Source organism: Astatotilapia calliptera, chromosome 18, assembly GCF_900246225.1.
Source record: "Astatotilapia calliptera chromosome 18, fAstCal1.2, whole genome shotgun sequence".
Lineage (NCBI taxonomy): Eukaryota > Metazoa > Chordata > Actinopteri > Cichliformes > Cichlidae > Astatotilapia > Astatotilapia calliptera.
The window spans coordinates 16,256,586-16,279,958 of NC_039319.1; the positions used below are offsets into that span (position 1 = coordinate 16,256,586).

The following is a 23,373-nucleotide window of genomic DNA, read 5'->3' on the forward strand; positions in this document are numbered from 1 at the left end:
GCTCTCATGTGTCTGTCTGGGGTTTAGTGAACAATAAAGAGTTGGAGGCATACCAGTCTGACCAGAATGAAAATGAGGAGGACACAGAGGAGGAAGAACCTCCAATTCCTCCAAAACCTGTACCTCCAGACAGCATGTTCATCTTCAAGGCCTCCAACCCGTAAGATGTAGCCCAATCTTCCAAATCATTGATTATCTGATGGAATACAGTACTGTGCAAAAGTCTTAAGTCACCCATCATGTTTTAAAAAGATTTCAGTAGGAAAATGAGAAATAAGTGAAACATGAAACATACAGAGTGTATAAAGTGAAAACAGAGCTTGTATAATACAAGTAGTCTTTGTAGTTTATAGTTAAGAGTCAATAATTGTCATTGATGAAAATGAAGCCTCTACCAATCAGATAGTATTTCATGATGGATCAAAATCTGATGGCACCTTCTGCATTCATGATCCCTTCTCAAACACCACTGTGTGAAAGGCAACCCCAGATCCTCCACCATGTTTTACAGGTTGCCGTAGACACTCACTGATGTACCTCCCTCCCCAGCTCCTTCATGCATATTGACGATTTTGTGAACCAAGACTTTAAAATTTGGATTCATCACTCCATGAGACCTGTTGCGACTAATTTTCATCACAGTTCTTGTGTAATTCAACATACAACCGCCTTCTCTCTCCGTTTACCTTCCTTAATATTGGGTTATTAACAGCTGCCCTTCCACACAGAGATTTCTGATGAGGCATTTTAAGAAATTACAAGAAAGTTCAGCTCCTTGGAAACAAAAGAAATAAGTGGTGACTCCAGACTTTTGCACAGCATTTTAAATACTTGTTTTCTTCTTGTTTGTAGTAGCAGTAGTTGTTTCTATGCATGCCACTCACGCAGTTATATGCATCTTCTTTGTTGTAATGTAGCATCAGGAGGATTTGTCATTATGTGGTCACTCTCCGCTATTTTGAGATGACCATCCTGCTTGTGATCGTGGCGAGCAGCATTGCACTGGCTGCCGAGGACCCTGTATGCACTAATTCAGACAGGAACAAGGTGAGCTCAGACAACATCTGTCTTAAAGACTTTGTTTTTTTTATGAAAATGAGATTTACACAATCAAAATGATCATCAAATCACCCTCAGATGTCTTCCAGATGGCCTGAAATGGTCTCATGAAACTGTAGTTCAGTGCAAGTCTTTTAGGTTTGATCTCTAGTTGACATAACACTGTGTCAGCAACAATGTGCTGTGACACATTTGCTATCGCGCACATACAAGGTGGCAAGCAGCCTGATAGCTGCGCAGTTTGTTTTTCACGACTTTTCACTCATCTAAGTAGCATGGAACGTGTCAAGAGTGACCGAATAAGGACATATGAGTAAAATCCACACTGTGCTTGGGTATAAGTCGAGTCAGTCAAGTCAACAAATGCTGACAAGTGCTCAACAACATCAGGTTACAACACGTAATTTAAGGGATTAAATGAAAAGTAGGCACAAATCCCCATCAACGAGTCATTTTAGATTTTGCACAGTAGCTGCTCTCACTCACCAGTGCCTCTATGGTGGTTAACACCTTCACCTGACATACGGAAAAGCACCAGTTTAAGCCTCAAGGGGTCAAAAGCTTGTGTACTGCTAATGCTCATTCGAAGTCTGTAAAAAATGGGAGGATTGCATCAGGATGGGCATCTGGCTTAAAATTTGTTCCATATCAAATATGCGGATCCATCTGCTGGGGGGACCCCTTGGGAAGTGAAGGAGCAGCTGAAAGTACCCGGCTACTTATGCTCACTGGACACTTCATTAGTTACAACTTGCTGCTACTGGGTTGGGTTCAGAACTTCCTTAATTTCCAGTGGCACAGATTCAACAAGGAGCTGGAAACATTCCTCTGAGATTTTGGTCCATATTGACATGATAGCGTCAAACAGTTGCTGGAGACTTGTTCGCTGTACTGCCATTTCATTGCATTGCAAAGCTGCTCTGTTGGATTGAGAACTGGTGACTGTGGAGGCTGTCTGAGTACAGTGGTGTACTTTTCATGTTCAAGAAACCATTTTGAGACAATTTGAGCTTTGTGAGACCAGAAGATGGGTACATTGTGGTGTGAAAGGATTGGCATGGTCGGCAGCAATGGTAGACTGCAGTGCAGGAAAATTTCACACCTTCACACGATCACCGCCAGCTCAGGATGCAAGGCAGGATGGATCCATGCTTTGATGTCTGTGCCAATTCTGACCCTACCAGTTAAATGTCACAGCAGAAATCAAGACTCATCAGACCAGACAATGCTTTTCCAGCCTGCACTTTTAATACAAGACAGGATGGATCCATGCTTTCAATTCGCTAATGTCAAATTCTGACCAGGCAACATTTTTCTAATCTTTTATTGTTCAATTTTAGTAAGCTTGTATGAATTGTAGGGGCACCCGGCGTGGTCTTCTGACCATCTACTTCATTTGCTGACAAACTGTGCATTCAGAGATGCTCTTGTGCATACCTTGGTTGTAACAAATGTAACAAACTTCCTACCTGCCTGAGCGTGTGGCAGGTCTTTTGTGCGTTTCTACAGGAACTGGAGAGGAGGTGTGGCTTATTTTTAACTAACAACACTGGCAGCACCTGGGCCCTGAGAGCTCAGTTCCTGGGCGGTTCTTCTCCCCGAGACACCTTTTTGGATTTTGGTTACTCCTTCGTTTGTTCTCTTGCATTAAACAACCTTGCACACGCCATCTCTTCACTCATGCACTCATTTACACCACTGACAGTACTGACCACACAGTTTGTAGTTAGTGTAACTTATTTTCTTGTTAAAAATCAAAAATTTTAATTGTGTGCATCTCCCTTGTAGTCATTGCTGTGTGCCCCGATTTGTGACACTGAGCTACTGATCCCTTACTAACAGCTTAAGTTATTCTCCACTGACCTCTGGCATCATTTTTGTTCAGAAAACCAACACTCCCTAGATATTTTCTGTTTCTGACCATTCCCTGTATACCATAGAGATGATTGTGTGGGAAATCCCATTAAATCAGCAGTCTTTGAACCCAACACAGGTGGTAAAAACCCCAATGCAGTCAGTGGAGCCATCAGAGTGTGTGTTGTGTGGATCTTAGTACTCTTCAAGGTCAACAAAAGAACTTAAAGGGGCACTCTGCCAGTTTTGCATATAAAAATAAGTTTACTTACAGCACTGCTTAGTTTGTAAAAACAGCTTTAAGAACAAGGTTATTAAGATTATTTGTGGAGTCAGTTGACAGATGGTACCATCAACGTGAATTTTGGGGAATGTAGGATCCAGCAGAAGGATTTTGACCCCATGAGTCACTCAGCTGAATGGAATTGTTAAACGACATTACTGGAGCGTCTCCTTGAGGAATATCTGGGTTGGTTAGAGCACCAAACAACATGTGTTTTGTGTGTCAAAGTATGCAAAGTGACCCAGAGCCACACAGAGTAATTAGAATTTCTGTCTATAATTTTCTCAGTTGAGTAATTGAGTTGGTTACCTGGAGCTATACTTTGACACCGCTCACAAATGTACTGATTCATTCTAAGAAGATGTGTCCTGAAGCATTAAGGTGGATGAATCATGCCAGCTTGATGCTAGCAAGTTCATTGCCACTGGCAGGATGGGAAAAATGTAAATTTGATTTACTCTTGAGGAGCTTTACGCGTGGTTGTGTGTACCGTCACTGATACTAAATGCACCTCAGAAAAATCTCAAACTCTGGACTGAACTTTTAAAAAGTAATTTTTTTCCCTAATTTTGAAATTATCCAGGTCCTCCGATATTTTGATTATGTCTTCACTGGAGTGTTCACCTTTGAAATGATCATCAAGGTGGGTGGCTGAAACATTTTCTCTTCTTTCATCGCAATTTCAAAGACTTCACCTTTGCCAGTTTGTAACCCATCCGTGTGGATGTGTGTGTTCGTCCCCCAGATGATAGACCAGGGTCTCATTCTACACGATGGCTCTTATTTCCGAGACATGTGGAACATGCTGGACTTCATTGTAGTGGTGGGAGCTCTGATTGCTTTTGCTCTAACGTGAGTCACATTACAGTGCTGCCTGTCGATGACTAATGAGTGATTCACTGCAGCAAACAGTTTCTGAGAATACAGTATTGTATTAAACGACTTTCCCTCAAAGATTCGCACGCTGCAAGTATGGAGGCATGAGAAGACCTGTACAGCGCGGAGCTCAGATTTAACTGTTTTCTCTGTGTAATTTAGGTGGTGTGGTTAAACATGGGTAGTGTGTGTCGCAGCATTTTGTTTCTTTACTTTTGAGTGCGAACATTACTAACTAAACTTTTTGTGCTTTTTGTTGTAATGTAGAGAATTGTATGTTATTTTCTCTGTTGTTGATATAGCTGTGATCCTTTGAGCTTTGCTCACAGTGTATCTCTTTTTTTTTTTTTTTGCCTCGTTTTTTTTTTCTCTGTTGTTCCTGTGGATATTATGACTGTTGGGGCTCCCAGCAATGTGATGGGGTAAAAATTTCAGTCACACTAAATGTAAATGTGTCCCATAAGCCACTCATATTTTTCATGTTTTCATATCTTCTGATTTGTTGTTTTCTACATTTAAAAAATATATATTTTTGTCTGCCTTTTGTCTGTTTGCTTTTGATTTTGTCACATTTTGACATTTGACTCATACAACGGCAGAGCCTGGCAGGTATCGGGGGGGGGGGGGGGAATGCTGATAATGAGTCATTTTGTCTATCAAGTCATCAGTTTTGCATGAAAATGAACATAAAACAAAAGTGTTCCAGTATATGCACACACAGCTCACGACAAGGCTAATATTAAGATAAAACATTAATTCTCAGTGTGATCTAACTTTGATAGAATAAATATATTTATTTGAAGCCATGAGTGTCACGATGAGCTGTGTGGCTGGCAGTGGCTGGATCCAAGTGCAGGACTCTGAGACAAAACATTAACTTAAGGCGGCAGCTTTATTTGCTGGCAATACAAAAAGCAAAAACTCAAACTAGGATTGTTTAACTGTACTGGGATGGGATGCCTTGCTTGGCCTGGCCTGGCGATAGAAGACGAGGGTTACACACACAACAAATGTGGAGGATGCAACAGGGCTTAAAAAAAACAACACAGGGCTTAAATACATACTGAGGTGATTAGGGAATGTGAAACAGGAGGAGAGCACAGCTGGGAGTCATCTGACATGACAAGACAAAACTCAACACATTGACATAGTACACAGACTTTCAAGGTCTAGGAGCTAGGAATACTAGAGACAGAAACCAAAACCAAGAGAATCAAAACAAATCATGGAATCAAGGATAACTAATACAAACAGAAAAACACTGAGTCCACAGACTCAGGACCGTGACAATAATCGTGCACAAACTACTAGTGTAATTGAATGAATCAGCTAAAATTTTTGATTTAAGGGTTGAAAAAATACAAATGATCAAATATTTTACAGCTGAAATCTGTCAAGCTCCAAACATACACCCTCAAGTTGAATGTTTCCCCATTCATTTGTGTTTACATTCAGTTTTTACTGTGTTTTTTTTGTTGTTGTTTTTGTACTTGTCTGTGTGCATCAGTCTGACCGTACAGCTATGTTTCTCAGTGCTACATTTCCAATGTCAACAGAAACAACAAAGGACGAGACATCAAGACGATAAAGTCCCTCCGAGTTTTAAGAGTCCTGCGACCCCTTAAAACCATCAAGAGACTTCCTAAACTCAAGGTGTGATGCAGACATCTGCAAACAGTCTGCTGTTCTGTTTTCTGGTGTTGTTGCACCAGTCCTTGACAGATTTTATTTGTCTTTCTCCTGCGCAGGCTGTTTTTGACTGTGTGGTCACATCTCTGAAGAACGTTTTCAACATCCTCATTGTGTACCAGCTCTTCATGTTCATCTTTGCTGTCATAGCAGTGCAGCTTTTTAAGGGGAGGTTCTTCTATTGCACTGACAGCTCCATGAATACAGAGAAGGAATGCCAGTGAGTGAACTCCGCTTCACCCTCGTCTGTTCCTACATTAGTGTTTTTAAAAATATATATACTTTATATATCTGAAACTCCTCCTACACATTGTCACTCAAAATGCACTGGTACTGCCACGCAAGATCATTTTTAATGTAAAATATGAATATGAGGAGTTAAGCTCTATAAGAGGTTTAAAGCAGTAAGTTCCTGGAATATGCTTATTCAAGTTAGATTACAAGACTAATACCATCCTTACAGCCATGTGTGGAAGAAAGTTTATACAGGACTCCATGCAGTCCTGTGAAAACACTAAGTATATCATTATTGCTTACGCAGGATTTAAGAGGGTAAGATGCTCAGATCTCAGATTCTACAGTCAAATGTGAGTCCATCTGTCTAACAGCTAAGGCTTGGGTCATGCAAGAGAACTTTTCTGAAGAAATTATTTAAAATTTCATTCTCATTTCTGAGCTGTCTTAACCGGGTTGAAGATGTTATGACTAAGACTGACTCTGTGTGATATCTTACACCATATATATGGCTTTGTTTTTTTGTTTTTGTTTTTTAAATCTGTGCAGTATTGTGGTGCAAAATCAATATAAATCCTTCTATGGGAGAGTATTACGTGGTTTTAAACTCTTTAAACAACTTGAAGGAAACCTACCCAACAAAATCACAACAGGAAGAAAATAAAACATATAAAAAAAATTTAAAAAGGGGAAAAACACGACTTTTGTGACAGCAGCGTCAATCAGAGAAAATGCAAAAAACTTCAAGCCTTGACAAAAAAATCCTCCAAATTGAAAGCAATGAAGCAGAAAATTACAAAAAAGGGCCCAAATGTGCAGCTTTGCTTATTTCTTATATAACCTCAGATAGTCTGTCATTGTCTGCAGATGCCAGTGAATAGCATGAGAGTAACAGTTACTTGTAACAAAGGCTTTAATGCTTCTCTTTTTTGTTACAACCGCTGGTCTAATCAGTGAATTAAGTGAAATGATGACCTCTGGGCTATTCTATTCCCCACAGAGGCTACTACATTGACTACAGCAGAGACAAAAAGGAGGTGAAGAGGAGAGAGTGGAAGAGACACGAGTTTCACTATGACAATGTCTGCTGGGCTCTGCTCACTCTGTTCACTGTTTCAACTGGAGAGGGGTGGCCTCAGTATGTCTCCTTGCGTGTTTATAGGCTTTCAGCTCAGTTTTTCTCAGCACAAAATTGCTTTCTATAACTTATGTGTGCTATAAATGAATCAACCACAGGTAATATGATTTTTTTAAATGTAGGGTCCTCCAGCACTCTACAGATGTTACAGAGGAGAACATGGGGCCGAGTCGGGGGAACCGGATGGAGATGTCAGTTTTCTATGTGGTCTATTTTGTGGTCTTCCCATTCTTCTTCGTCAACATCTTTGTGGCTCTTATCATCATCACTTTCCAAGAGCAGGGTGACAAGATGATTCAGGAGTGCAGTCTGGAGAAGAATGAGGTACGGAGCTGTGACAGCATTTCACACAAATTCAAGTAATTAGGCATCATCTTTTCACACATAATGCTCATTTTCTCTCCATCAGAGGGCTTGCATTGACTTTGCCATCAGCGCCAAGCCGATGACCCGCTACATGCCCCAGAACAGACAGACCTTCCAGTACAGACTGTGGCACTTTGTGGCATCGCCCTCGTTTGAGTACACTGTGCTCGTCATGATCGCCCTCAACACTGTTGTTCTCATGATGAAGGTAAGTGGTTCATTCAGTAAATGTGGAACAGTATCACAAATCATTTTAGATTGATTTCCCAAAGGCCCAGAGAAACACTGGTTTAATTTCATGCCAGATTTTTTTAAAAATCAACTTGCAGAGTATTGACACTCAAGTGTAAACTCTAAGTAGCCTCAGTGAGAAGTGACTTTAAACCTGTGCCACCAAATCAGTCCTTACCCAGGAGACATGGACTCCAAAAGACCTCTGGAGGTGTCCTGTGTGTAGATCACATTTTTATTTTCTAAAAGATGCCACAGATGCTCAAGCAGACTGGAATCCACAAGCCAAGTCAGCACTCTTTGTCACTTTATGCAAAAAACATGAGACTGGTCAGATGAGGCCAACTTCTTCGTTTGCTTCATACTCCAGCTTTCACATTCATGCACCCATTGTAGCGCTTTTACAGTGAAGGATCAGCACATGCACTTTCTATCATAGCCCAGCTGGCTAAGGTTTTCAGCATTTTTTGCTGTAGCTGCTCTTCTATGACCTCCGCTGCCTCACAGGTTTACCAGTAGTCCTTCATTTTTACCTCACTAGATACAAAGTGCTGCATAGCGGGAACAGACGAGATCTGGTATTTTGACAGGACGCTGATACTCTTGTCTTGCTGTCACAGTTTTGGCCGTGTTGCTCATATATCACAGCCTTCCTATTTTTCCTCTGTCAAGAACTGACTATTCTGCAGCTCTTGTAACAAAAAATGCTATTTACCTGTTTTTTTTTTGTTCTTTTTTTGTGTTGTGGCTGCTTTGTTGTACACAGTGTGTAAGTTTGAAGATTTATACCTAAAAGCAGGGACTGGGGTTTTTTTTTTTTGCTACAGCGGAAATTTGATGGCTGACTATGAGAGAAAACCTTGGAAGGTTTGCAGTAGACATAAGAGAAGATTTACTTTGTATGGTATTCAGTAAATTTACTTAATTTAATTTTAATTAATTAATAAACAATCGCTTTACAATTACTTTGGTCACTAGCATATTACCACAGAAACCGTAGTTTACATGGAAGATGCTGAGTTGTCTGCAAATACTTGCAAAGTACTCACAGAGCGGTCGTGAAACTGCAGAAAGCACAATGCAAACATTCGATTTCAAAGTAAAAGTTGCACCTTTTGAAATTTATTGGTTGCAGCGGTAAGCCACAACTTTCACTCTGAAGTTTCACTAAAGCTCAGTAGTTGATGAGTGTTTGCAGACAAGTCGACGTCTTCCATACAAACTATAAACTACCAAACACTCCCCAACCAGCTGAGGATTACACATTTTTTCCTGGCAGCCAGAGGTTGCTAGGGGGTTGCCGGCCGGTCTCTGTTTAACAGAAAATGGTTGCCGTAGTCCCCCACGCTTTATTTATCTAGTTATAGCCAAATCAAGATATTTAACAAGTTTCTGAGATTGTCTAACTCTTAAAATGATTAAAATCAATGTCTGAGTTTTCCTGAAGTTCAAAATCCTGTAATTACAAAGTTTTGTCTTATTTTTGTTTTTGCTTTTGTTGTGTTTTTATTTTTAATTGACATTTTGGAATCACTATACAATACCATCAACTTCAGCAATTTGTCACTACATATATTTTTCTGTTTTTTCTATATTTAAACAACTAAAATATCCATACAAAAAGAATGAAAGAAGAAGAAGAAGAAAAAAGAAAAAGAAGCAAAACAGTTTTTGTTGTGTTTTAATTGAACTTCAGTAGAAACCTTCAATTTCCATTGATCTGTCTTATTTTTTTTACTGTTAGGTGCCTTTGTTCAGTTTGTTTTGTTGTCTTTTCTCTTCCTTGCACTCTTCAATGAATGGAAAGGTTGAATTACACAATAAAAGAAAAGAAAAACGTTTTTAAAACAATACTGTTCAGTACTTTTCATGCTCACGTTCATGTGTTGTGTATATGTGAGCCGTGTTGTGAAGCTTGCCTTGTCACAAGAGAAGGTTTTGGAGCCACCAAATCATAAACACAGAGATAATGTAACTGTCAATACGTGTGTGTAAACACATTTTCTATTCATATGGATTGTCCGTCCGTTTTAATTCTTTGTATACCGTGCTGAAATTAAACTTAGAGAGGCAGCTGCAAATCCATCATTATGACCTTTAAAATTATGCTCGTCATGCTCACCAAAATGTCACCAATAATTTACTAATTATGGTAATAACTGATTGATTGAATGTCAGTTTGACCTTTGGGCCTGTTTTCTTTGTTCTTGCAGTACCACTCAGCTCCGGCAGCTTACGATACAGTCCTGAAACACCTAAACACGGCCTTCACTGTCCTCTTCTCCATGGAGTGCATACTGAAGATCATGGCGTTTGGTTTAGTGGTGAGTAGAACAAAAGAGTTTAGATCACATTTAGTTGAATTTCTCCATGTGCGATGGAATTAACCGAAGCGTTTCCTTTTTCCTGCAGAACTACTTTCGAGATACTTGGAATATTTTTGATTTTATCACTGTCCTTGGCAGCATCACAGAGATAATTGTGGATTTACAGGTAAGCCCCTGCCAAGACACCATTCGTTTTCACACTGTTGTGACCCTAAAATAAAAAGACAAGAGCATACTTTCTTTCCAAGCTTCCTGGTGTGTTACCCTTCCTCCAGACACAACTTAAGTCATGTTGTGATGAAATTCGCCATCTGTGTTTTACATCCTGTCTCTCCCTTCTGTTGCCACTCTCTGTCTCTCTCTCCTTCTCTCTCTCGGTCACCCTCTCTCCAACCACGTCTGTCCCAGTCGGTGAACACCATCAACATGAGTTTCCTGAAGCTTTTCCGAACTGCCAGGTTGATCAAGCTGTTGAGGCAGGGTTACACCATCCGTATTCTGCTGTGGACCTTCGTACAATCCTTTAAGGTTTTCCCACTACCTTTGTTTTTTATTATTTTAAAGATGTATCTAATATGCTCTAAGATATTATAACAAATTACAAGAAGTTTTGATAAACTGTATTTCCTGTTTCTTCTCCACCAGGCTCTCCCTTATGTCTGTCTTCTTATTGCCATGCTTTTCTTCATATATGCCATAATTGGAATGCAGGTAATATTTTCGATAATTAAACTACATCACAAATATCATAACAAACTCGTAGCTCTCACTTAAGGTCTGCTTGTTACTATTTATTCCTCCAACCCAACAGTTTTTATCGATAAAAAGAAGGATTCTCCTTAATTTAGCATAATTTCTGTACATATTTTTTCCTGGTATATCTGTGCCCTATCAGTGGGGCCACAGCTTGAAAACATCATGGTCATGTACAGTATAGAATAATCAAAAAGCACGCACATCATATTCAGGATATTTATTTAGTACTTACTCTTGTCTGCACTGTTATTTGTATGAGCTAGTTTGATCTTAACGGTTTCTGTACATCCATTAGTTACTTTAAGCCATTTTTTATACTATGCTTAGTTCTGCCTGAGGTTTCTTCCTGTTAAAAGGGAGTTTTTTCTTCCTATTGTTGCCAGTTGCTTGCTCAAATGGTGTAGTTTGATTGTTGGGTTTCCTCTCTGTTATGGTAAGGGCTCTACCTAATAATATAAAGCCTCTTGAGCCAAATATTATTGTGATTTGGTGCTATATAAATACAATTGAATTGAATTGAATTCAAGTATTTGCTCACATTTTTGTTTGGCCTGTTCATGCTGTTGGGCCACATTGAGAAAAATAAAAAGATGTATTTATGTGCCAAAATTGGTAATTTATGCCAATCTTTAGCAGTAGTTAGTACCTTAGGATATACATGAAGTGTTGTAAAACTAAAGGATAGGATGCTTTAGTAAAGTGTGTTGCATAAAGTCTAGAAACTGGTCATTATAGTCTCTTGCTAGATGGTTGTCAGGCAGTGTAAGTTTGATTGTTGGTGCTATATAAATACAATTAAGGGCATAGTAATATACATGTGGATCAAAATTAGATGCTATTGTCATGACATGTAAATGACAAGATACTTTCATAAGGTGATATAGGTGCGCAAATGCTTAAAAAATAGGTAATTGGAGATCATTTATCCCAATTTCAGGAGTGGGACCACACCTCAAACACGCTCCTTCCGATTCTCTGTCTATATATGTCTATATCCCCAAACCACAGCCTCAATTCATGCTCACGCCGTCTGCCATTATCTACTTCAAATGCTGTCAAGTCTGTAACAGGATATGGTCCCAACTAGGGAATTTTTGCCTGTTGCTACAGTAGGTGGTTGTTAGGGCTCATGATGACATCATACTTTCTCATATAGATAAAAACAATCAGGAGTCTAAGATGTACTTGTTTGCCAAGTTTGGTTTCTCGTCTCCAGATGGTCTAAGAGGGGTTCGTGGACAAACAAACAAACAAACAAACGCACAGACAGAGATTTTGTGTATTATAGTGTGATTTACTGATTTAGTCCTGTTGTTAAAGTTTGTTTCTTGGTCCCACCTCTTAGGATTGTTTTAGTGTGTTATGTGGATATTTTTAATGTTTGAACTCTAGAAGATTAGCAGCTGCTATGGGAGAAGCTAGCAGCTGTCCGGGAAAAACTATGAATTAACTGAAGCCAGCTGTTTTCTGCAGGTGTTTGGAAACATCAAGCTGAATGACGAGAGTCACATCAACCAGCACAACAATTTTAAGACATTTTTCAGCGCACTCATGCTCCTGTTCAGGTGAGCTCAAAACTACATTTAGGCGGTGCCGCTGTTCTGAGTAAAGCTCCTTTGTTGGTGTTTGGTGTTAATCGTCTATGAATGTGTTATCGGTCAGATGTCAGCTGGATATTTGTTTGTGTTAACACCACCAGGAGTGCTACAGGGGAGTCCTGGCAGGAGATCATGCTGTCCTGTCTGTCAGGGCAGGAGTGTGAACCAGACCCCTCCATCGCCCCCCTCACTATGTCTCCGGACCACGAGGGCGGCTGTGGGACCGACTTTGCTTACTGCTACTTTGTGTCCTTCATCTTCTTCAGCTCATTCTTGGTCAGGACCAACAAAAATTTGCCTTTTCAGGTGTGTTGCAGTCTGCTGTGCCTTTCCTCTTAGGTTCTTGCCCTTGTGTTTTTTAAGATGCTGAACCTGTTTGTGGCTGTGATTATGGATAACTTTGAATACCTGACACGAGATTCCTCAATCCTGGGTCCCCATCACCTGGATGAGTTTGTCCGAATCTGGGGGGAATATGATCGACTGGCGTGGTGAGGCTCGCTCTTTTATCAGTTTGTGATTTGAAGCAGACCTGATCAACATTTAGGTACTGTATTTATCCAGCAGAGGGCAGCCAAAGAGCATAAATGTGAATGCTTTGATCTTTGAGCATAAGGAACACAAGCTGCTTTTCATCAAGTCCACAGTGGCATTTAGTTCAATCATTCTAAATACTTTCAGAAGAAAAGTCTGCTCTGTTTGCATCTTCTGTCTGCACATCCCCTCACTTCTCGTTTTTGCTTTCCCTCTGAAGCGGCCGCATCCACTACACGGCCATGTATGAGATGTTAACACACATGTCACCACCCCTCGGCCTGGGTAAAAAATGTCCTGCTAAGATCGCCTATAAGGTATGAAAACATTTTATTTAACACAGAAAGGCCAGATAAAATGAAAAGTGAGAGTTTGGTTATATAAAATAAATATAACACACAACAGAAAGGGCATGGCAGCTAGTAACTTTGTTCAGTTTTTCAATTTAAAAAATGTAGAGAAAGCAAATGATTGGTCTTTGTGAAGTTAAAGAAGTCAGTGGTTATGTGCATATGTGTGGCTGCTGTGTGTTTTTATGTGATTTAAAAGGTCGCTGGAGGTATTGGTTTACGGTCTAACATAGAAACTTTCCCTCCTTCTTTGTCTTTGTCTCTGGCAGAGGTTAGTGTTGATGAACATGCCCGTGGATGAGGATATGACCGTCCACTTCACCTCAACTCTGATGTCACTCATCCGCACAGCTCTGGATATCAAAATAGCTCGGGGTTAGGGTTGTGATTGCTTTAGTTATCATTTATCGGCTTTTCTTTTGTTTTGCTGAGCAGTTAATGTCTTCAGATTTCACATTTTGTTCCGTCAACAGTGCATCATTAAAAAAATGGTTAAAGGTGAGTGTTTGTCTCAGGTGGTGAGGACCGTATCGCTCTGGATAGTGAGCTGCAAAAGGAGATCAGTATTATTTGGCCTTATCTGCCCCAGAAGACATTGGACCTACTGGTACCTATCAACAAAGGTCTGGCTCTAACTAAGAAGGTGATTCTCACTGTAATGCTGAGAGATGAGCAGTGACAACTAATGGAGTGCTCCTGCTCTCACAGATACTGACATGACGGTCGGGAAGATCTACGCTTCAATGATGATAATGGATTACTTCAAACAGAACAAGGCCAAGAAGCTCAGGCAGCAGCTGGAGGCTCAGGTCTGCTCAGCACGTCACTATGAACTCTGTGACACCTTCTTTTTTGTAACTTTAGTTTTTTATAAATTTACTTTTTTTTGCACCCAGTTTGTTCAGGAGGTAGAGTAAGCCATCTCACCTGACCTTTAAAGGGGACCTATTATACATCCAGTTCCTGATTGCTTTAAGTTTAGGTTTCTTTTGTTATTTACCATTCCTTAAAAAAATTCTTGACCATATTAATGATATCTCCTATCACCGATGTCCTACAGAGCCAAAAATGAAGTGTTCAGAGCAGCTCTGTGTCCGAGCTTTTCCCTCATAGCGAGTACTTGCTCTTTGGCCATGTTAAAGACAGGATGTTTCTAATTTCAGACATACTGTGCAAATACAAGACCTTAGTTCTACATATATGTTTAATATGCACAATAAAAGACACATCCTGGTCTAAAATTAGTCCAAGAGTCCTCACAGTGTTAATGGAGGCCAAGTTAATGACATCTAGAGTAAGCATCTGATTAGACACCATATTTCTAAGATTTTTAGCACCATAAAATAACTTCAGTCTTAGGTGATTAAGAGATTAAAGGGCGATTTAAGAGCGAGGGAAGCATGTATTTTGTAAACAGAAATGGTCCCAGCATAGAAACCTGTGGAACTCCATAATTAACCTGAGAGTGTGAGGAAGACTCACAATTTACATGAACAAATTGGAGTCTATTAGATATGATTCAGACCACTGCAGCACAGTACCTTTAATACCTATAGCATGCTCTAATCTCTATAATAAAATATTATGACCAACAGTATTAAACAGGATAACAGGATAAGCCACTGTCAGAGAACATAAGAAGATCATTTGTAACCTTCACTTAAGTGACGTCTGTACTGTGATAAAGTCTGAAAGCTGACTGAAACTCTTCAAATAAAACATTGCTCTGCAGATGATCATTTAGCTGTTTTACAATTAATCTTTGAAGAGTTTTTCAGATAAAAGAAAAGTTGGAGGTTGGCCTATAATTAGCTAAATTAACACAAAGTTGTCACAAAGACGTCTACAGTCTTTTCTGTATTTGTCTCATTTCAGAAGAGTAGCTTGATGTTCAAGCGTCTGGATGCTTCTGCTCTCCCCGAGGACATTCTGTCTAACCAGCCACTGCCAATGATGCCGCACAGTGCTGGTTCAGCCCTGTGAGTCTGCAAATGCTTGCAACAGTCTGTACTTATGTGTGATTCTGAATGCCTTTGCTTACTGTTTTTCTCCATCTTGACACAGGACCAGGGGAGGCTTTGTGGCTTTGAGCCCCATTTCACCTCAGGAGCTGTTTTTGGAGCCCATGAGCTCTGACGTTGATACCAGTCAACAGAATCTGGTAAGACAAAGGACCAATATAATTGTAAAACATAAAACATTATCCCCATGGCAGGCTTTTTGGCAATGCTCTGACCTTTTAATTTATGTAGTTTTTGACTCAGAGTAATTTGCACTTGAAAGCAGAGCTTTTCTGCTGCTTTGATCTTATGAATAAATGTTACCGTAGCATCAGTGTGCTGCTTAGCTTTAATATGCCAGAGCAAATAAACAAAAGCAAATACTTTATTGCATATATTTTATTTTTTACTTTTGACTCCAGAGGTGTCATCGAAAAATTCAGCGACTCCAGCCATCAAAAATCAAAAAATCATACCTGATTTAAATGTGATCTCCCTCTTAACATCATGTCTTTGTGCACCTCTGGATCACTTCCAGGACAACTGCTTTTTAAAAATCTCTCCCTCAAACTCCTTTTTCAAACTCCAAACTTGCTTAGCAAGGAAACATCATCTTCTGTGTCAAATTGGCTGTCTTTTATTCGAGGATCAACAGAGCATAAGAGCTGGGAAACCAGCTGCGAACCAGCAACCAAACAGCAGCTCTCAGTGGAAGAAATCACAATTCCACCAGAACCATGTTTGTTGAACATTCATGGAGGTTTGCACCATGAATTCATCCCCCAGTGAATGAATTCACTGTCTCAGACTGGCAGCGCTGCTCACTGGCATCACCTTGAAGGTGGGATCAGCAAAATTTCAATAAAGGTGTGTTTTTGTTTTGTTTATTTTAATTTTTATGAGCAGTTTTGCAGAGTGGCTCTGATGGCACGGCATGCTGTTCTCCAACACGAGATAACTTGAAAATGCAGCTTTTCTTTTGTGCACTTCCTATTTTGTAACCTCTTCAGGATCCTGACCATCAGTTTGGGAATCACTGTCCTCACAGCAAAGAGTTTTACATAAAAATGTAATAAAGCAAAGTGTTTGTTTAGGTGTAACGCCACAAAAATTGTATAACCATGTGATGACTGATGCCGTTTTCTCAGTGCCTTGCAGGGCACCGCATCGCTGCTCTCTGTGCGCCTGTGTTTTATTCCTGTGGAAGTTGGAGTCAGAGCAAAGGGAGATTGTCAAACTGTAGATGTCTGCTGTGTCTCTACTGTCTGGTTTTAATGGTCTCTACTGCTTGTCAGTTGAATGATATAAAGTTGATCTGGAATACTTAATTTGCAGAGGAATGCGTTTGGCCCTCAGACAGGCGTTGTCTGGCTCTGTTTGTATAGCCATTAACACCTAAACATGCATGACTGAATGCACTTCCAAGCTGAAAAAGTCCATTTTCGATGTGAGCTGATATCTTTGTTGTCTGTTTTTCTTTTTCTTCACTCCTTGCTCCTCTTTTACGACCGCACTCTGTTTCTGCTCCTCCTTGAAGTCAGTTTTCCTGTTGCAAGTTCTCCGTCTGTTTTTGGCTGGAATGGCTTTTGACTGGATGGCGATGGAGATGGCGCTGATAGATAGTACTTTTGTCAGTGATGAAATGGCTTGTCTGCCCCTCCTCTCACCTAAACAAGATGTCCATACACAGCGGGAGTCCTGGCAGGGATGAGCCTGATTGGTGCTCTGTATTTCCTTGCGCTTCCTCTCTTGTTTCTGTACACACCTAGGTGGGCGAGTGCAGTAGGGGGATTGAAGCCCCACTGGAGCTTCCACTAGGGAGGGGCCTGTGTGTGCGGGCCTCTTCCATGCCTCGTCTGGCTGTAGAGTCGCAGGTACACACATCTCCCATGACACAGCTTCTGGGCTGGATCTCGAGGACGTCAGGGGCTGCATGGGCTCTTATGCCAAAGTCTGTCGTTCCTTAAGTGCACGTGATGCTGAGAAGTTCAGATCAGTAGAGTTTTGTTTCGACATTTGTTACTTTGGGAGGCTGAATAAGGTCCAATGAGTTGCTAGAACGGGCTGTGATCTTCGAATGCTGTTGCCTCATCTTGTTATGACCATTACTTTCAACCACAGAGTAAAGGAAAGACTAAACCTCTCAAATCTTTTAGGCTGCACTGCACTTTTGCACTGGCTAAAGCATGAAATATCATTTTTATTGTTTGGATCAAATAATCTGGTGGTAACAGAAGTATGCTTACTTATTTCCTTGTGTTTGTGCCCTGTTTTTCTATGTTTGTTGTGTGTGTTTTTAACTTCAAGCAGGCAGAGGTTTCTAGTGGCTCCATGAAGCGATCAGTCTCCACTGTTGCAGATCAGTGTGTGAATGGACTTTGGCAAGAGGAGAAAAGCCCCGAGCGAGTCTATCGACCTCGTCACAAGAGCTATAAGGCTGCTGGTTAGTCCTGCTCGCCTGCTGTTAGGCAACTGTGTTCATAGATAATGAAGAGCTGAATTGAATGTAGTCCTATGACATTTATATCTTTATTTTCCTCTTCTTCTTTTTCTTTTTTGCTCCCTTGTATTTTTGCATTTCCTGTTGCACTCTTTCCTGAATGTCCCTTTAGTTTCTCGCTCTGAGCGTGGCGACAGGGAGCGCGGTCGCTCCAAGGAACGCTGCCACCTCCTGTCTCCAGACACATCTCGTTGTAATTCAGAGGAAAGAAGCTTGCAGCCCTCACGATCCTCGAGCGTAGAACGAGCAGATCCCCAAGATAAACAGGTAGGTATACCTATTTAACTAATCATTAACACAAATATCCAATCAGCCCATCACATGGCAGCCACACAATCCATTTAGGCATGTAGACATGGTCAAGATAATCTGCAGAGGTTTAAACCGAGCATCAGAATGAGGACTTTGAAGGTAGTATGGCTGTTGGTGCCAGATAACCCGGCCAGAGTATTTCAGTAACTGCTGGTCTACTATAATTTTCCATTTACAGACCTGAGAAAGATAAAATATCCAGTGAGTGGCAGTTCACTGAAAGAAAATGCCTTGTTGATGTTAGATGTCAGACGAGAATATCTAGACTGCTTTGAGCTGATAGAAAAGCCACAATAACCCAAATAACCACTTCTTACAACCAACATATGCAGAAAAGCATCTCTGAACCTTGAAGCAGAAGACAGCAGCAGAAGACTGCACCAGGCACCCCTCCTATGAACTAACAACAGGAAACTGAGGCTACAATTCTCACAGGCTCACCAAAATTGAAGAAGATTGGAAAAATGATGCCTGGTTTATTGAGTCTCAGTTTCTGCTGTAACATTTGGATGGTTGGGTAAGAATCAACATGAATGCACAGATCAGTTGGGCCCATTAGTACCATCTGAGCATCATTTAAAAATCACATCTTACCTGAGTATTTCTGATGACCATGTCCATCCCTTTATGGTCAGAGTCTATTCATTCATATACAATTTAACTTAACAATTCAGAGTCCCGTGCAGTGGGGTTCACCATCATGTACAGTGGATACCCAAATACTGATAAGAAGAGAAGAACACATCAGAAAAATCACCTGCTGTTCTGAAAACAGCAGAAGACCATTTCCACCACTCATGTAAATCAAGAGAGCAGGCCACACATTCAAAATGGGCAGAAAAAACGTAAAACATAATAAGTTGTCTTTAAAATGTTGTTATTGGCGATTGTTGATTAATTTATTCTTTACTTTCGCTTTCAGGGCAACAGCTCAGACAGTCCGATGCCATCCACATCTGAGTCCAGCACTCCCAGTGGCCGACGACCTCTATCGCAAACTCCAACCCGCTCTCGCCCTCACATCTCCTACTCCCCCCTCGTGTGTCGCACACAAGCCTCCATTGGTGAAGATGAGGATGAACCGGGCAGCCCTGAGACCATGAGGCGGAGCAAGCCCACACGGAAGAGCCAAGAGGGAGTCCCAGGGGAGAGGCAAAGCGAGGCCACCCGGCGCACATCCCCACCTCGACGCTACCCTTCTGAGCCCTTCCTGGCTTTGCAAGAGGACGACCACAGCCCAGACCCCTCTGGTCCCATGGAAACGTTGACCTTCGAGGCGGCCGTGGCCTGCAGCCTGGGACGCTCAAACACCATCAGCACGGCCCGTCCACGCTCGCGGACTGGCTGGCAAGTCCCCAACGGACACTTTCGAAAGCGTCTGGCACAGACAACCTCAGTCGCTAGTTGTGACCCTCTAAGCGACACAGAGGAGGACGACAGGTGCTAGGGACAGGAGGCGCAACATGAACGGAGGAAACAGAATGCCAGAGAGATGTCACAGGACGCTGTACGACCGCATCCAGAGCGAAGGTTAATGCGACTCTTTCTGCATCAGTGCTTCAAGGCCGCGAGCCCGCTGGATGTTTGGTAAAAAAAAAAATCCAAAATGATGAAGAACAATACTTCCTGAAACTGTAGTTGCCAATTCACACAGAACACTGACAATAAATAAGGTCTATTTCCTGACTTGTACTTGATGATAGAGAGTAATAATATGTCACAAAAAAACAAATGGATGGGTCAAATTATGTCATTTGTGTCAATAGGTATTTTCATTTTCTGGAGATGTTGCTCAATGATTCAGTGTTGCTCTAAACAGTATTTATCTGTGGGGTGTGTGAATATGTAACTACATTTTCTTATAAATCTATTGTTTTGTAAATACATTGTGATCATTACACCATCCCCATATATAAATTAGACCAGATCGACACAGCAAGCCATCATGAGGAGGCGATCTGATACTTACCAGACAATGTGGATACTAATAAGTAACACTCAATGATGCTGGATTTTTTTTACAGTATGAATGAATGTGAGGAGGGAAAACTGCCTGATTTTCCCCCATCGTTTTTTTCTTTTTGCTATTGAACATAATAAGTTGTGAGAAATGAATACAGTTATAGAATAACATAGAATATGATGCTTATTTGTTATTTCACCATGCAGTGTTGTAAAGCCATGCCACCACTGAACCTCAGATATTTGCAGACTTTTAATTATCCTTTGGAGATGGTATTAAACTTTTATTTTTACCAGTCCAAAAAAAATCCTTTAAATGAGAATTTTTCCCAACCATAATTAAACAGGATGTTTAATTGTTTGCCATGAATACAAAATATTTTCATCTAGTTTCAGTTTTGTTCTGTTTTTTTTTTTAAACTGTGAATATTATACGAACCATATATGAACACTGCAGACACACCACGATGCATTTTGCTTCAAATCTCCACATTGCTCTATTACTTACAAATAATGTACAGAGAAATTATGCTGTTTGTATTATGTAGAGAGAGAGAGACAACAAATGAAAACAGTGTCAGCTGATGAGCTTTAAACGTAAAGGAATCCTTGGAAAATACTCATTTTAAGGTTTGTGTATTTGTTTTATTTGCCTGATGAAGGCCAATTCTGTGAAACTCACTTAACCAAAAACTTGGAGTTCCTGGAATGCAAATACTTTGTGGGTTTTTATGTGTAAAATAGTTGTATATACAAATAAAGGTGTTCACAAGTTGCCATTGTTACTGTTTATCTTTTTATTTCTCATTTAGGAGGCCAAGTGAGACATCAGAAAGCTTTGTGACATCTTGAGCACTGCAATTAAAAACCAGTCCGAGTGCAACTGGAAACTGTCAGTCTGTACATTTAATTCAAGTACATATTTTGCAAGGAAAACGGCAAACAAGCACAGAAGTTTATTGAAACGTGCTAACATACATGGAAATACAGATATGATTCATCAAGTATATCCACTATCCCGCACATGCCTAGCCTTGTTTCTCTAACTTTGTGTCCAAACCGCTCAACCCGAGCTGTCCCTCTGACGTACTCATTTCTAATTTTGTCCATCCTGCTCACTCTCAGTGAAAATCTGAGCATTTTCAGCTCAGCCTGCTGTCTTCTTCTAAACCTACACAATAGCAGTTCTCACTACCATCTTGTAAAACTTGGCTTTTACTCTTGCTGCTGTTCATCTGTTAGAAATCACCCTTGACACTTGTCTCCACCTGCTCCACACTGCCTCCACTCTCTTCTCCACCTCTTGCGCACTGTCCATTGCTTTGGATGGCTGACCCCAGGTATTTAAACTCTTCCACCTACACTACCTCTACTCCTTGAGAGCTTGAAAAGAAGGCAATTGGACTTTTGTAAGTTTTTGAAGCCATTTCGCCTCTCATCCAAGAGGCTTCAGATGGTTGAGAGTTCCAGGCTGTAAACCCCCAGTGTGGGGTGCCGCATTGGAGATGGTCCCAAGAGTCACTAACAAACTATTTATCTTTTGAATTGCCACCTAAGCTAAGGAGTGAAAAAAGGAGTCACTGGGGCCAACAGATAAAACCCCTGTAAGACACTGGCCCACCTCAACAGGATGAGACTCAGGTGTACACCTGCTTTTAAAGGAGAAAGGACACTCTTTAGAGGGTGTCACTGTTCACATTTTTGGACAGAGAGAAGTAAAGGAGGCCAACTATGCCCAGTGTGAATGACCATCCTTGCCATAGATGGTGGCTGATCAACTGCCAGCCACCTACAATGTAGTCCTAAGATCCCTTCCAGCGCCCATTGACACTTTGCCTCAGATGACCTCAATAGCTCACGTGATGGCTGGGTGGTGCAATTTCTCACAGAGGCTTTATCAGCTGGCCCTGGCATTTATAAAATGGCCCGTGACTAAGGGTGTAAATACCCTGTAATTGAGTGGAATTTCAATGTATATTATTTGAAATTACAAAAGAAAATCATATTAATATACAAATGCTTGAAGGTAGGAACACTAGAGTAAGGTAGTAACAAGTCAGGCTTTTACAGGAAACAAATAATTAAACTGTAAGTGCAGTAGTGCATATGTAAATTTAAGAACTGCATAATTTCCTGGTAAATTAGCAGAAAAACAAACACTATTTCCCCATTTTGGACCATAAGTACTTAACTCAAAGGTATGCTGTACTTTTGTGTATTACAGGCAAACTTGCCCAACTTCTGAGTATTTTACAGGAAAGGAGAGACATATTATCCTGTAAGAAAGAGTAAGTAAAAAATGTAAACTGAATTATAGAAAATCCATCATTCACATTGAACATAATGAATATTAAATGATGATGTAAAAAAAAAGATGCAAAAATATAACATTAATCCATTTCATATTAAAGCCCACTCCCTGAGAAGTACAGCGTACCTAGAATGTAAGACTGAGAAATATTGTTTCTCTACAAGATTAACAAACTATTTAAAATTAGTTATGCTGTACTTAAGTTATTACTTACATAATTGTGTCTCCTTTCCTGTAAAATACCTTGAAGTTGGGGAAATTTAAACCACTCCATAATATGGTCTGAATCCCAAAAAGTACAACATATTTATAATGAAAGATGGAGAAATATTGTCTTTCTGCTAAATTGCCAGGAAATTACACAGTACTTAAAATGATTTATGCACAATTTAAATTATAATTATTTCTGCGTATCCTGTAACACCAACCCAACTTGTTAACCCCTTATTATAGTGTATCTACCATTAAATATTTGTAGGTAAATATAATTGCAAAAAGGGTAATTTCAAATCAAATACACTGGAATTCCATTTGATTACAAGGGAATAACATTCTTAGTCGCAGGCCGTATTATAAAGTGTTACCCGAGTTTATTGCCTTGGACTCCCACCAATATCCTTGGCCAATATCCAAAGACAAACTTTGAAAGACCTTTGAAAAGCCCGATGATCTATTGTTCAAGACTACTTTAAAAATTAGAAGGAGGTCTGGGATTCTTGGAAGCAAAATATAAAGAAATAACAGGTAACTCAAGACTTTTGCACAGTACTGTTTGAGCTAGCAAAAGCTAGCCTCACCCCCAAAATTGATTTTCTCTTTGGTGCATTGATTATTTTTCTCTCTGAGTCACTATGAAATGTAATAATGGGGTCTCCTGTGTATATATTATAAAGTCAGTGTTTGCAAATAGAGAGTCTGGTGAAAGGGAGGCTGTAAAGAGGTCAGAGAGTGAAAGAAGGGTTTGAATAGGTGCACTCAGTTTATTAGAAGCAC

The 23,373-nt window shown here is 40.4% G+C and overlaps 1 protein-coding gene across 10 annotated transcripts in view; it reads left to right on the top strand.

The window, feature by feature from the left end:
- The window catches only part of cacna1eb (calcium channel, voltage-dependent, R type, alpha 1E subunit b), a 73,890-nt gene extending 53,045 nt beyond the window's left edge, over positions 1-20,845 (top strand). For 5 of the 10 annotated variants that reach the window (XM_026148588.1, XM_026148591.1, XM_026148592.1 and 2 more), the window contains 27 exons: positions 28-160; positions 918-1,047; positions 3,780-3,839; positions 3,942-4,048; positions 4,483-4,494; positions 5,629-5,725; positions 5,821-5,981; positions 6,996-7,133; positions 7,256-7,457; positions 7,543-7,707; positions 9,944-10,054; positions 10,143-10,223; positions 10,466-10,585; positions 10,703-10,768; positions 12,287-12,378; positions 12,513-12,687; positions 12,775-12,902; positions 13,166-13,262; positions 13,565-13,670; positions 13,811-13,918; positions 14,004-14,104; positions 15,171-15,274; positions 15,360-15,456; positions 17,065-17,169; positions 17,603-17,738; positions 17,908-18,062; positions 19,030-20,845. In XM_026148588.1, coding sequence (XP_026004373.1) covers positions 28-160; positions 918-1,047; positions 3,780-3,839; positions 3,942-4,048; positions 4,483-4,494; positions 5,629-5,725; positions 5,821-5,981; positions 6,996-7,133; positions 7,256-7,457; positions 7,543-7,707; positions 9,944-10,054; positions 10,143-10,223; positions 10,466-10,585; positions 10,703-10,768; positions 12,287-12,378; positions 12,513-12,687; positions 12,775-12,902; positions 13,166-13,262; positions 13,565-13,670; positions 13,811-13,918; positions 14,004-14,104; positions 15,171-15,274; positions 15,360-15,456; positions 17,065-17,169; positions 17,603-17,738; positions 17,908-18,062; positions 19,030-19,554 — 3,512 coding nt within the window. In that variant the 3' untranslated portion in view covers positions 19,555-20,845. The remainder of the gene's footprint in view (positions 1-27; positions 161-917; positions 1,048-3,779; positions 3,840-3,941; positions 4,049-4,482; positions 4,495-5,628; positions 5,726-5,820; positions 5,982-6,995; positions 7,134-7,255; positions 7,458-7,542; positions 7,708-9,943; positions 10,055-10,142; positions 10,224-10,465; positions 10,586-10,702; positions 10,769-12,286; positions 12,379-12,512; positions 12,688-12,774; positions 12,903-13,165; positions 13,263-13,564; positions 13,671-13,810; positions 13,919-14,003; positions 14,105-15,170; positions 15,275-15,359; positions 15,457-17,064; positions 17,170-17,602; positions 17,739-17,907; positions 18,063-19,029) is intronic. The other 5 variants (XM_026148589.1, XM_026148594.1, XM_026148595.1 and 2 more) reach the window with 4 other exon arrangements.
- Positions 20,846-23,373: the final 2,528 nt, after the last annotated feature.